This window comes from Thermobia domestica, chromosome 7 (genome assembly GCF_964235325.1).
Source record: "Thermobia domestica chromosome 7, izTheDome1.hap1.1, whole genome shotgun sequence".
NCBI classification, from domain to species: Eukaryota; Metazoa; Arthropoda; class Insecta; order Zygentoma; family Lepismatidae; genus Thermobia; species Thermobia domestica.
The window spans coordinates 153,523,474-153,537,580 of record NC_137460.1 but is presented as its reverse complement, the minus strand read 5'-3'; the positions used below and the strand labels follow the sequence as shown (position 1 = coordinate 153,537,580).

The window sequence follows — 14,107 nt, the reverse complement described above, 5'->3', positions numbered from 1 at the left end:
CTTCAGTAAGTTGAGGCGAATATACGCTTTTAGTAATGTCTTTTAAGTGAGGCTTCCAGGTGAGGTGATGATCAAATGTAATTCCAAGATATTTAACTGTTTTTGTAGGTACTAAGGGTGTGTCGTCAACTGAAAGATGGAGAAGTGTGGGGTTGCGTTGGATACGGGAGCGAGCGTGAGGTGGAAGGAAGACTATGGTTTGAGTTTTAGACGCATTAATTTTCAAGCGCCAGCGATGACACCACGTGACGAATGTATCGATGGCTTGTTGCATATAGATATTGAGCTGATGAACAGTTTTATATGTGGCCAGTAGGGCAGTATCGTCGGCGTACTGGAACAAGTGGACATTTGTTGGAAGAGGGGGAAAATCAGCGACAAATAGAATATAAAGAAGGGGAGAGAGTGCAGAGCCCTGAGGAACACCAGAGTGGATGAATATAGGAAAAGACAAGGTGGAGTTAATGCAAACGTAGGCCAGGCGACAGGTAATAAAGTTAAAGATGAATCGGATGTAAGATATGGGAAGTTTAAGCTTATTGAGTTTGTAGATCAGTGCAGGATGCCATACCTTATCGAATGCCTTTTCGAGATCAAAGAGAACTAAACAGGAAGGGCGTGAAGTATTGTAGTGATTGGTAATGTAATTACTGAGCCTGAGAAGTTGATCGTTGATACTATAATATGGACGAGAGCCAGCTTGTTGAAAGGGGAGTATGTTTCTAGACGACAGAAAGATATGCAAGCGTTTAACCCTTTGGGAATCTTATGGTACATTTTGTACCATACGCGTTTTTCATGGTACATTGCGTTATTTCTCTTCTATTTGAGCTTTTTCGTCCGGGTTTTGTTTTGTTTTTCAAGTCCAGAGACACCGTAGAAGACATTACGTATGGTTTCAGACCGTCCTGCGTCCAGACATGGGAGGTGATGACGTCATAATCTTAAAATGTATTTTTTCCTTTTTTAAGCCTATGTTCATTATTTTTTGGCGGGCTTATTTTTGAACGTAGAAGATTGAAATTTTGCACAAACATTCAGTCCACCGAGTAGTATTTACCAGATCTTTTGTTCCGATGTCAGTGATAAAACAGGGGGGAAACCAGAGGGGCAAAGGGGTAAAAAAGGGATATTTTTACCCCAAAAATCCCGTTTGTCTTCATTTTCCCGCCTCACATACATGATAGGACCACGTGAGTCATACCGTCTGAAGGGCCGTTCCATTCTGAAGAGAACGACGGTCGAATTATTATTCTAGGGTAATTAGGGCCGTCTCAGTGAATTTTTATCCAAATATACTTCTGTATAGGGTAAAAGTGGGACATGGTAGGGAAATTTTTTCTGGCGGGCCTATTTTTTCTCGTAGAAGATTGAAATTTTGCACAAACATTCAGTCCACCGAGTAGTATTTACCAGAAGTTATTTTCCGATTTCTGCGTAAAAACAGGGGGGTCCAGAGGGGCAAAAGTTGAAAAAAGGGAAATTTTGCCTCAAAAAATCCCTTTTTCCAGGAATTTCCCGCCTTAGATACATGATGGAGACATGTGAATGGTACCGCCTGAAAGACAGTTCTATTCTGAAGAGAATGATGGCGGATTATAGTCCTAGGGTAATTAGGGATGTCTCAGGATTTTTTCCCTGAGATCATAGTGTTTTGTGGTGATTTGGGCATTGTGGGAATTTTTAATAAAAATTCTCCCGCCCTTACTATTCAAGATAGAAACTTGAAATTTGGCACACACATTCAGTATACCACGTACTATTTATCAGAGTTTTTTAGATGGCTACGATCACACAAGGGGGTCCAGGGGGGGCCAAAGTTCGAGAAAAAATTTTTCCCTCCGAAATTTTCACTTTGACAATTTTTTTCCCGCTTCTGGTATATGGTATGAGCATGCAAGTGGTACCATTTGAAAGCCAGCTCTATTCTGAAGAGAATGAGGTATGAACCATGATCCTAGGATAAATAGTGACGATGCAGTAGTTGCTTGACTGAAAGTCTAAAAAATAGCCCAAAAAGCCAAGATCCCCAAAGGGTTAACTATGATGCGTTCGAGTATTTTACTAAATGTAGATGTGAGTTGGATTGGACGGTATGACTTGGTGTCGGCAAAAACATGAGCGTCTTGGAGGTTTTCCATTGAGCGGGAAAATAACCAGTACGTAGGGTGAACGTATAGATGGCCGACAAAAGGTATAGAAGAGAGAACGGACTCTCTTTGATCTGGCGATATGTAATGCTGTCCAGTCCAGGAGTAGTTTTGCGTTTGTTTGCGAGAACGGAGGTGATGTCTGGAACTGTGATTGGTGCTGTTAAAGGAGTGTCAGGAAGTGTGTGATCTATATGGGGTTGAAGATTAGGTGAGCTTAGGTTCAGACGATGAGCTGGATGTGGGCGATGTGGGTTTGTAGACGGCAGAGGAGTAAAGATATTCTGCAGATAATTAGCAAAGGTATTGGCTTTGTCGAGATCAGTATGTAGAGGTTGATTTTGGTCTATGAGAGGATAGGTGATACGAGTGTTCTGCCCAGTAAGAGTCTTAAAGCGCTTCCAGTACTGACTGGGATGTGCTGTAGTGCCTAATTGATTACAAGTTTTGATCCAAGAGCGTAACTTGTATGCCTTAAGGTAATTGCGGACTGTGCGAAGAAGTTGACGATGATGGTGAAGGGACTCGACATTGCCAGTATTTAAGTAATCTCTGTATAACTGACGGGAGCGTTTAATGAGAGGAATATATTGTGGAGGAAGAGGAGGGCGAGAGAAAGAACATTTAGATGAAGGGATATGTTGGGTTGTGGCAGAGGTGATAGCATTTGTGATAGTATCTACACAAGAATAAAGTTCAAACTCTGAAGTAGGAGGCAAAACAGTATTTACGGTTTCCTGTATACATAGTCTGTATTTTGCCCAGTCGGCTCGATCAAAACGCAGCCTAGTACAAGTAGAGGGGTTGGATCGATCAACGGTAGCTGGTCTGGAATGAAGTTGTAGCTTGTTAGGAGCGTGGTCACTGCCTATGAGATCTAGAACATCGATCGTAAACTGAGATGCAAGATTAGAGGAGAGTATGACAACGTCTGGGGTAGTTCGACTATCTGGGCGAGTAGGTTTCGGTAGAGGAAGTATTATGCCAGTCATATGACTGGTAATGAAGTTATGAAAGCGGTTTCGTTGTGCTTCGGAACCGCTATGAAGATTAATATCTGCCATTATAAGATAAGTACGAAAGGTGTTAGATATATATTGAAAGAATGGTAATGGAATGTTATGGCCGGGCCGCATGTATATTGTAGCTAAGGTTATGTAGAAGTTCTTATAGTAAACAGTTGTGAGAAGGTGTTCAGGAAGGTTGAGGACAGGCGAAAAATGCTGACGATACGGAATGGTAGGCGAAAAGCCAATAGCAACACCACCACTGGCACGGCGTAAGACATGTGGATTGTCATGGCGGATAAGCTGGTACCCAGGAAGACGACAATGGAGTTTGGAAGTAAGGCAGGTTTCATTCAGAATGAATGTATCAACATGTTCTTCTTGGAGTAAGGCGTGAAACAGTAGTTTATGCTGTTGCAAAGAACGAATATTTAGAAATAAAAATGTAAGCCCCATAGTGAAAAAGAACATGTATTGGATAATGAAAGAATTAAACTGCTGTTTCCTGAGTGCGGGAGTAGAAGTAAACATACGGTCCAGTGTATGTGGCATGGAGATTGGCATGAAAAACATATTTGGCAGCTAACTGTATATGATGTAAGATATGAGGTCGCATAAACGGATGGATGTTCTGTAGTGATAAGGCGATGAAAGAAAGCAATTGGGAAATGGTGACAGGTGCGTCCAATGAAGGTGGTGGTGCTGGTTGTGCTTGTTCTGGGAGACGTAATGGGACAACATTCTCTGGTTTGGACTGATCTGGTGATGGTTTAGACTGACATTTATAGCTATAGGTTGGATGTTTTTCTGGGCAGAGAGAGCACTGAAGGGGTTGCTGCATATTGGAGCATGTACGGGTCAGATGCGGTCCTGCACAGTAGCCGCACTTTGGTTGATTATGGCACCAGTCTTCAGAAGATACTGTCTACAATGTAGTGAGCAGTGAGAGTCGGTAGATCATACTGAGTCGGTGATTCGCAGTGGGTCACGGTGGGTGGTGGTTCGCAGTGGGTCATGGTGGGTGGTGGTTCGCAGTGGGTCATGGTGGGTGGTGGGTCACAGTGGGTCACGGTGGGTGGTGGGTCACAGTGGGTCACAGTGAGTGGTGGGTCACAGTGGGTCACATGTTGTTGACCCACGACCCACTGACCCACTCAGAAAACTTGACCCACTTGACCCACTCCATCTCTGTATCTGTGGTATGAATGAGTAAATGCTATGTGTCTGTTCGGTGAATCTTTTTCTTTCAGTTTCTAGAAAATTGACTTCTAGAAAGTATCGATTTTACAAAACTTCACTTTGTTTTAAGCCAAACGCAATCAGAAAGTTTCGGAGTGTTGCTATTTTCACTGCTAGCTTTTCGCTTCAGATAGTGTATATTTATAAAGAAGGGGGTGCACATGCATCTTTGCACCTCCCTAAATCCGGCCCTGAGCACAAACGTAGTACGATTGTCTTGAAAGAACTGAACTCTGATTTTTGCTTGTCGTCAAGTCAGCATCGCCATATAATATTTTTTTGGCATTCTGATTATTGGTAAGAAACATGACAATCTCAATACCAGAATTAAGCACAACTGATTAAATTTAGAAATATTTTGATTGGTGACGACTTTCACTTAAGTAACTATCAACTCAGCATTTCTACTTCATTTTATCTGTATTCTTGTTGACAAAACAAATGAAAATTCGAACAGCACAATCCAACATTAACGATTGAGACTATTTTCGATAATAATTATTAGAGTGGAAATTTTGTCTTGACATAGGTCAACTTCTTACCGATTTCGATTCCTTATCTCGATTTGAACAATATTTTTCACCATAGTAACTAATTTTTATGTATATAATCATTTTATAAAGTTAGATGTTATATAAAGTTAGTTTTATAAATCTAGCATGCAACTACTTTTGTTCGGAGGTGTGAAACGTGGAACATTTTTTTTTATTACTGCCTCATTCCGTAACGATTTAAACAGAATTTGCGAATCACAACTAGTGATGTGAGGTGGAAAATTTTCCGCTATGTTTTTCCGGAAAATTTTCCGTTCTAATAAAATATCAGTAATGAAGTAACAATTCCTCAGCAATCATAAAATTGTTTGAATTCATGTATAGAAATGTTAAAAAGTGAAAGATCGTTTAAAGAATCTGAAAATTTTCATGGCTCAGACAATTTTCAGTACTATGTAAGAACAAATGAAACAGTTTTTCATGAATCGAAATATTTTCTCTTATATGGAAAAATTGAATAACTTCGGTTTTTATGTCGGAAAATTTTCATCATTTTGAAGCAAAAAGTAAAACAGCTTTTTGTGAATCGGAAAGTTTTTTTGCTCTGTAGAAACAAGTGAAAGGAATTTTTATGAATCGGAAAATTTTCATCACGATGTAGAAACAAGTGTGGAAAAAAAAAAAACTTTTCATAATCCGGAGAATTATGGATATTGTGTATAGTGATGTTAGGTGGAAAATTTTCCACTATATTTAACTGCACATAGAGTTACAAAATTGAATTATTGAAGTAAGTTAGTCAGCAACAAATTATAATTTTTCAATTAGCTTTCGGGAACGGGAAAATTTTCTAATATTTCAAGTTGAGAAGTAAAATTTTACACAGTGCTTCTCTCTCTCTCTTCCTCTGCGAGCTCCTTCGTTGCTAAGCGGTTAGCATACGCGCCTTTGGCATGCAAGACCTCTCTTTGATTCCCAGCGGGAGCTCATGTAGTTCGGATTCCACGTTAATTAGTTGGTCCCGTCTTATATGGTCTCGCTGCTGAGAAGGACGTTAAACTCAAAATCAACTCAATTCAACTTCTCTCTCTCTCTCTCACACACACACACAGAGAGAGAGAGAGAGAGAGAGAGAGAAAGAGAGAGAGAAACACTGTATATTTTTACTTTCCAACTTAAAATAGAAAATTTTCTGGTTTCCGAAAGCTAACTGGAAAATTATAATTTGTTGCTGTCTAACTTTCCTCTACAGGAGTTGAATTTTATAGCTGAATGTGCAGTTAAATATCGTGGAAAATTTTCCACCAAATATCACTATACATAATATTCAAAATTCTCCGGAATATGAAAAGTTTTTTTCACTTGTTTCTACATCATGATGAAAATTCCTTTCACTTGTTTCTGCAGAGAAATAAAATTTTCCAATTCGCAAAAAGTTGATTTAATTTTTGCTTCAAAATTATGAAAATTTTCCGACTCATGAAGAGTTCTTTAATTTTTCCATACAAGACAGAAAATATTTCGATTCATGAAAAATTGTTTCACTTGTTCTTACATAGTACTGAAAATTGTCTGAGCCATGAAAATTTTCAGATTCTTTAAACGATCTTTCACTTTTTAACATTTCTATACATGAATTCAATCAATTTTATGAATACTGAGGAATTGTTACTTGATCACTGATATTTGTTAAGAAGGGAAAATTTTCCAGAAAAATATAGAAGAAAATTTTCCACCTCACATCACGGCTAAACAACGATGTAGGAATAAGTGGAGTATGTTTTTATGAATCGGAAAATTTTCCGTTTGAAAATTTTCCGGAAAATTTTCATCACTGTATAGGATAGTCAATTTTTCGATTCATGAAAAATTGTTTCACTTGTTCCTACATAGTACTGAAAATTGTCTGAGCCATGAAAATTTTCAGATTCTTTAAACGATCTTTCACTTTTTAACATTTCTATACATGAAGTTGATTGATTTTATGAATACTGAGGAATTGTTACTTGATCACTGATATTTGTTAAGAACGGAAAATTTTCCAGAAAAATATAGAAGAAAATTTTCCTCTTCACACCACGGCTAAATAACGATGTAGGAATAAGTGGAGTATGTTTTTATGAATCGGAAAATTTTCCCGGAAAATTTTCTGGAAAATTTTCCGGAAAATTTTCCGTTTCAAAATTTTCCGGAAAATTTTCATCACTGATCACAACGCAAACCAAATAATACAACTAGTATTTACAATATAGGTGTGATTCCGTACCAGCGTTTACAAAAATTGCATAACTCTACTATCATAAAGTAATGATGAGCAGATTTTGTGTTCTGTTGTCGCAAATCGTTACGGAATGGTGTCCTATAACTGCTATGCCGCCTATTGCAAGCGTAGGGGTCAAATAATATGGAAAGAATGGTACAAAATTGTATGTGATAAATGTTACATCTGGTAATACTGAGACAGCTGATAAAAATAGCGGGATTTGTGACGATATAATAAATTCCTGAAGCTGTGGTAAATTTGTATACAAATGGAAGAAATTAAAGATTCCTTAATCAAACATTCATACCAGAAGTGTAGATATAAATTAAAATCATGGGAAGAAGATTTCAGAAAGTGTAATGGACGTACTCCTCTCAAAGTAAGTATACTTTAAAGAGTAATACAATTAGTCTCTCACCTTTTATGTGCATGTGAATTCATACTAAGGAAATACTTTGTGAAAATATACGAGTGTAAACAGAGGTGAACATAATGTATTAAGTAAAATCCAAATTTATAAATATTAACATAAAAAAAGTACAAGGGGAACTTTGCGATGTTTGTAAACCTATACAGGACATTTAATAATTAGGGGGTATGTTTAGTACAAGGGGTCCAGAAGCACGTAAAAAACACAAAATTTACAGGAGAAATGAGTGATACAAGTACTTAGACGTAACATAACGTAACCAAATCTAACCTAACCTAACATAAACTATTGTAAGCTAACCTGAACTAACCTAAACTAACGTAATATTAGTAGAAATAAGCGAAATTCTATCATTTTTTTGGAAAATTATGCGGGACTCCTACACTAATATAACATAAACTAAACTAACCTACCGTAACCTAAACTAAACTAACCTACCGTAACCTAAACTAGCCTAACCTAACTTAAACTAACTAACCCTACCATAAACTAAGAGAATGTGAACAGAAATTACCAAAATTGTGAGATTTTTTAGAGAAAAGAGCTGGACCCCTTCTGCTAAACATAGGCCATAATTAGTTGTATAAAACAGCGAGATGCATTTCATGATTCTCAATCTTCAGGGATAATAATATATTTATTCTAGAATAGATTTAGCAATTCTATTGATGAAATTCCGGCAGAGTTAATTTTAGCTGGAGGCGAACAATTGTGGAACAAGATACGGCATTTATTCCAAAGTTGGGCGTCCGCTTTCGCCACGTTTTTTCGCTGTTATCTCCTTTCCACACTTTCTGCAATTTGTTATTAGGTTCATTAATACGTGTTCTTCACAAACTTTTAAAAAGATTTTGCTCGTTATCAACGTATTGCTTCACAAATGTTAAAACTGTTAGTTCATTGCCCTTGTACATTCGCCATGTTGATAACAAAAATGTTCGTTCCTTTCCCACAATGCAACTGTTCGGTTACCTTGCGCCAAGTAGTTCCCTCCGCTCGCCGTATAGTCCCATGTTTATAACCGCTTATATATAACAAACAAACAGGTATTTCGAGAGTCTTATATATTATCAAGAATACAAACGATCAAATTATTCACATCTTTCCTGTAAATTTTAAAAATTTTGCTGGAAACGGACGCCCAACTTTGGAATTTAACCCCAAGATACACAAACTCATTATCCTTATCATGTGGACTTTGTGGTGGACAAACACCGTGCTTGTGGGTTTTCCCGGTGTTCTCCCGTTTCCTCCCACTTCCTTCAATCCACCATTTCACTCATCATCACCGTCTCCTTTGCCTAACCGGCATAATCGTGAGACGTAAAACTTAAAGATTTCATTTCATTTTCATTCTTCTTATCTGGAACAAGGAAGAATTGCCACAAGAGTGGAAAGAATCAATCATTCCAATTCAGAAGAAAGGCGACAAAACTGACTGTAATAATTATCGAGGCATTTCTCTTCTGTCAACATCCTATAAAATCCTTTCAAATATTCTATTAGCAAGGTTGACCCCATACGCAGATGAAATTATTGGAGATTATCAGTGCGGATTTAGACGAAATTGATCAACTGTCGAACATATATTTACCATTCGCCAAATACTCGAAAAAAAGTGGGAATACAATACCCCGATACATCAATTATTTATTGATTTTAGAAAGACGTACGACTCGGTTAGGAGAGAAACGTTATACAACGTTCTTACAGAACTTGGAATACCGAGAAAGCTAATTAGATTAATTAAGAAATGTTTAAATAAATCCCAAAGTAAAGTCCGGGTAGGAAAATTTTTGTCCACGAGCTTTCACGTCGAAAATGGCCTGAAACAAGGAGATGCGTTGTCATCATTATTATTTAACTTTGTGCTGGAATACGCTGTAAGGAAAATCAAAGATAGCAACCAGCGCTAGAGTTGAACGGTATTCACCAGGTTACGGCATATGCTGATGATGTAAATTTAATAGGGGATGATAGTAGAACAATAGAAAGAAATGCAGAGATCTTATTAAACGCTTGAAGGGACATGGGTTTAGAAGTAAATGCAGAGAAAAGTAAATACATGGAAGTGCGTCGGGACCGTAATACGGGAAATTGTGGATGCGTTAAAATATTAAATAATACTTTTGATAAAGTGAATACTTTCAAATATTTAGGATCAATATTAACAGACGAAAATCATATTCACGAAGAAATTAAATGTCGACTAAAAGCAGGGAATTCGTGTTACTATTCGGTTCAAAATCTCTTGTCGTGAATTCTGTCGAGGAATTTGATGCTTAAAATATATAAAACGATAATTATGCCTGTTGTTCTGTATGGTTGCGAAACATGGTCGCTTACTCTGAGGGAAGAACATAGACTGAAAGTATTTGAGAACAAGATCCTTAGACGAATATTCGGACCCAAGAGGAACGGGAATGGGGAATGGCGGAAACTTCATAACGAGGAAGTACATAATTTGTACGGTTTACCCAACATTGTTAGGGTCGTCAAGTCTGGAAGGCGTAGGTGGGCAGGTCATGTAGCTAGAATGGAAGAAAGTAGAAACCTTTCAAAGTCTTGACTGGAAGACCAATCGGAAAACGACCAATAGGAAGACCTAGGCGCAGATGGGAGGACAATATTAAGATGGATCTCGCAGAGATAGGAATACAAAGTAGAAACTGGATCCAATTGGCTAAGGATAGTAGTCAGTGGAGAGCTTTTGGGAACGCGGAACCTCCGGTTTCCATAGGCCATAGAGTTAGTTCGTTAGTTAATTCTATTGATCCGAATCGAACTCATAGGATGTAATTGTTAAACACTTAAGTTTGTCGAGCTTCTGATTGAAACTTTCCAGTTCTTTGCGAAAGTTATGTAGTACTACCACAGAGAAAATAACATGATCATAATTTTATCTGTAGTACTACTTAAATCACTTTACGTCCTGATATGTTCACAATACATAAACGTGGTATTATCCATCATTAACTTTGTAATTGAACATATTACGTTTATTATGCAAAAAGAGCAACTCAAAGAATTCAGGATAAAAAGAGAGGTTAATTCGTTAATTCGATATGTGCGGAACGTTGAAAATGCACATATGTTTCGCAAGAAACCTCAAACTTGTCGTTTCAGAGCCAGAAATCACGTTTATATTATCATGAATGTTTGCGAAATTCTACATTACTTGCGATAAATGCGAATGAAAACGAAAATGTTGAATTCTTGTTAATTACTGCTAATAATAACTAAAAGCGCATTTCTAATATTACTTAACTTGAAAAACGTTGCATTTACGAATAAGCTCTGCGAGTTTTTTCATCTAAAAACTGTTTCACTTCATAAAAGATATAGACATCAACAAAACTAAACCGTTGTTTAAATCCTTGACTGTGTTTTGTGGTGAAAATGCTCATGATTTGTTGTTTGCTTACCGTGAATTTAAAAGTAAGATTATTGAAGTTCTCGACAGTGAGGATAAGGAAGTTGATATTGTGTCATTGTTAAACAGTTAAAAGTTAACCATAGGACTTTTGCTGTCAGCTCGTTTCGTTAAGTATGGTTGCCAGTCTCGAGTGTTGATGTGGAGAGATTCTTTTCCAAGTATAATATGATTTTTACTGACAGCAGAACAAACTTAAAAGAAGAATTGGTAATGTTTTGCTGCAAGTTGTCCTTTAACTCAGGATGGCGTTAGAGGAAGTGTTTAAATGTTTGCATTAATTTCTATAGTATTTCAGTGAATACATTAATTAGACTATACACCTAAGCAAGGTATAACCTCACTTTATATTAGATATACACCTTATACTAAAAAATATAGTGTTTACAAGTTCCATAATTTAAAAAAAGACGTGCTACATTTAAAAAAAATAATGCGAATATTGTGATAATTAATTATACAAAATATCAAAGGTGTTGCGAAAAAATTTCGACTCTAATAATAGCTAATGCTGTTTATGCAACAAGGAACTGAAAGTTTTTTATGGACTAGGCTAATATGCGCGGCTTCGTATTGTGTAGTTACTAACGCTCTCGCCTTTGGTGCGAGCGGTCCCGGGTTCCATTCGCGCTGGGGACACTTGATCGATAAAATGTAAAAGCTTTTTCAGGCCAGCCATCTTGAGTGAGGTTATTCCTGAGTTTCTCTCATTCACACCAGGCAAATGCCGGGTTGGTAGCTAACATGATGGTTACAGGCCGCTTCCTTTCCTTTCATCAGATAGTGTGCTTGCCGAGGGACGTCAGGCAAGGTTCTAGAACACAGGTCCCCCTCCCGTATAGTTGTAATAAAGACAGAAAACAACGTGCCCTGCGGGGCTCTAACCCGCCATCGCTCGGTGACGCTCAGTCGGCAGTACTATGTAATTTAAATATTACACTTTGGTATAGAAAGGAACCAACCTAGCTACTAATCTACATGGGGAGGGGGGGAAACCTGTGTTCTAGAATCTTCCCGGGACGTCATCCCTCATATACGTGACGAGCTAAATGACCTTCGATGCCGACTGCCCAGAAATCGAATGAGGTGCTAATCCCTAGGCTGATGTGCTTACAGGGCTCATAGCAAGTCACTTTAAAAAAAAAAAAATAAAAAAAAAAGTTTCTTTTTTTTAAGTTGGTCGCTAAAAGTTACTTTTTTCCAAGTTTGTTACTAAAATTTACTTTTTTTTCATGTTTGTTACTCTTGGGGGGTAAAGTCATTTTTTCGTGTGATTTATGTTTTGCGTTGGCAGTTTTCTAAGAAAAATAATATGAAAATAAGTGGAAAAAGGCAGAAACTTGTTACTAATTATTCTTCTGAAAACTTCAATATTGCTATCATGTGCAGTGGTGTTGCCACATGTGAACCAAGTCAGCTTTATTCTCACTTCAGCCTTTCTTTATTCTTTCTAAAGCACAATGGGTGGTTGGTGGATGCTTAAGCTCTCCAGATGGGTTTTTCATCCATTAGTAGTATTTTTGCAAGGGTTGGCCATAATTGCCAGTAAGTTAGAACTGCCTAAGCATAGATTTATGAAACATGTGAGTTCAAGGTGGCTTACGTTTGAAAAATCATGTGAAAGGGTTCTTGAACTCCTCAGTACTCTGTAGGAGTATTTCCTCAAGTTTCTTACCCTAAAGAAATAAAATGCAAGTCAATTTATAAAATTTTGAAAAACCCATCAAGGAAAGCGCAGTTTTGTCATCTCAAGTGCAAAAGTTTTCAAAGATATCACAGAACCTTTTCAGAAGGAGGAGCCCCTTAAACTTCAAACTGTTACCAGATTTTGTTGTTGCGATTTGTGAAGGAAGAAGTTGTTACATCTTTCACTGAACTGGGTGAAAGTGCTGTAAGTAAAGAAAATCTGTTACTTGTTGAAGTGGAGTGGGGAGAAGAAGCAAGGTTAGCATGTGATTTGTCGAAAAAAAAAAAAAAATTATGCCCAAGTTTGGCATCAAGGTTTCAAAGTTACTTTTTGATGAGATTTTGGTCATTTTTTCACATGCTTTTGGTTACTTTTCAACTATTTTGAAGAGACCAGACCACTATGAGCCCTGTACTTAGTAACGTGGCAACTATGAAATAGTTTGTTTATGCTTGGGGCAGTATCATAGTTGATTTATTGATTGTAGTTTAACGTCCTCATTCAACATTGAGGCTACTATATGAGGCAGATCAACTGCTTCGAATTAGCGGTATTGAGCTCTTTGATTCACTGTTTCTATTAGTAGTAATGTAAAATTGATATGCTAACCTAGTTTAATCTACTTATATTTACAGTTATTCTGAAAAAGCGTTTTCAATTCTTAACTTTTATTGTTGTTCAAGGAATCGTAATCTAGATGCCTTCGGTTGCATAAATCAACATCATTGTATCCCGTTCTGTACAATTAACTCTGGTTCACTCGAACAGACGGTTCTACCAAATAGAAAATTTATAAGTAAAATACGATTTGAAGCATTTTTCATGAAGGAATAAGAGTATGAATATAAGTAATTATTGTCAGTGCACAGCGTATTGAAATAAATTTTGAGTGATAGTGAAAGTATTGTATGTGTATGTGTGCTCTTTCACTATCCTCGTTTATGCATATACCTCTGTCGATGATACGCCTGCTCCTTACGGACGCACACCCTCGCTACCACTCGGGCCACCTTGCTGCGCTCCTTCCCTGACTCGGTTAGATAGCATTCGTGCTTTTTAGTGGCCAAAGTTGGTTCGTGTTTATGTACTGTAGTTTTTATGCCATACGTCCACACTGTATTTATACTTAGCCCTTCTAAGGTCAATTCGCAAGCAGTAATGGAGCTCCTCATTTAGTGCATGCTCTGCTACAAAAATGCAAAGCTCTAACCTAACCTGAAGATGTAACAAATGTGTAAAAATTTGATAGAACCGTCTGCTCGGCTAATGCGATTAACTCAACGTTTTCTTTCCTATAATTTCGAAAGTCACAAGTGCTGGCAATGAAACGGAGGTATTTCTTCTTTTTGACTTATAAATCTTTATTGGTTATAAATCGTATTGAGGCAGCACATTGCGTCAAGT

At 37.4% G+C, this 14,107-nt stretch overlaps 2 protein-coding genes across 2 annotated transcripts in view; one reads left to right on the top strand and one right to left on the bottom strand.

The window, feature by feature from the left end:
• Nucleotides 1-2,041: 2,041 nt before the first annotated feature.
• LOC145689370 (uncharacterized) lies at nt 2,042-3,214 on the bottom strand. Its single transcript, XM_081763524.1, has one exon. It carries the CDS (start codon nt 3,212-3,214, stop codon nt 2,042-2,044), a length of 1,173 nt encoding a protein of 390 aa, XP_081619650.1.
• A 4,097-nt stretch (nt 3,215-7,311) lies between these two features.
• The window catches only part of RecQ4 (RecQ4 helicase), an 86,859-nt gene continuing 80,063 nt past the window's right edge, over nt 7,312-14,107 (top strand). Inside the window, exon 1 of the mRNA XM_081765450.1 lies at nt 7,312-7,532. Coding sequence (XP_081621576.1) covers nt 7,422-7,532 — 111 coding nt within the window. The 5' untranslated portion in view covers nt 7,312-7,421. The remainder of the gene's footprint in view (nt 7,533-14,107) is intronic.

Coding starts and splice junctions, on each gene's coding strand:
- LOC145689370 (XM_081763524.1), bottom strand. CDS start 3,214: ATGGCAGATATTAATCTTCATAGCGGTTCCGAAGCACAACGAAACCGC.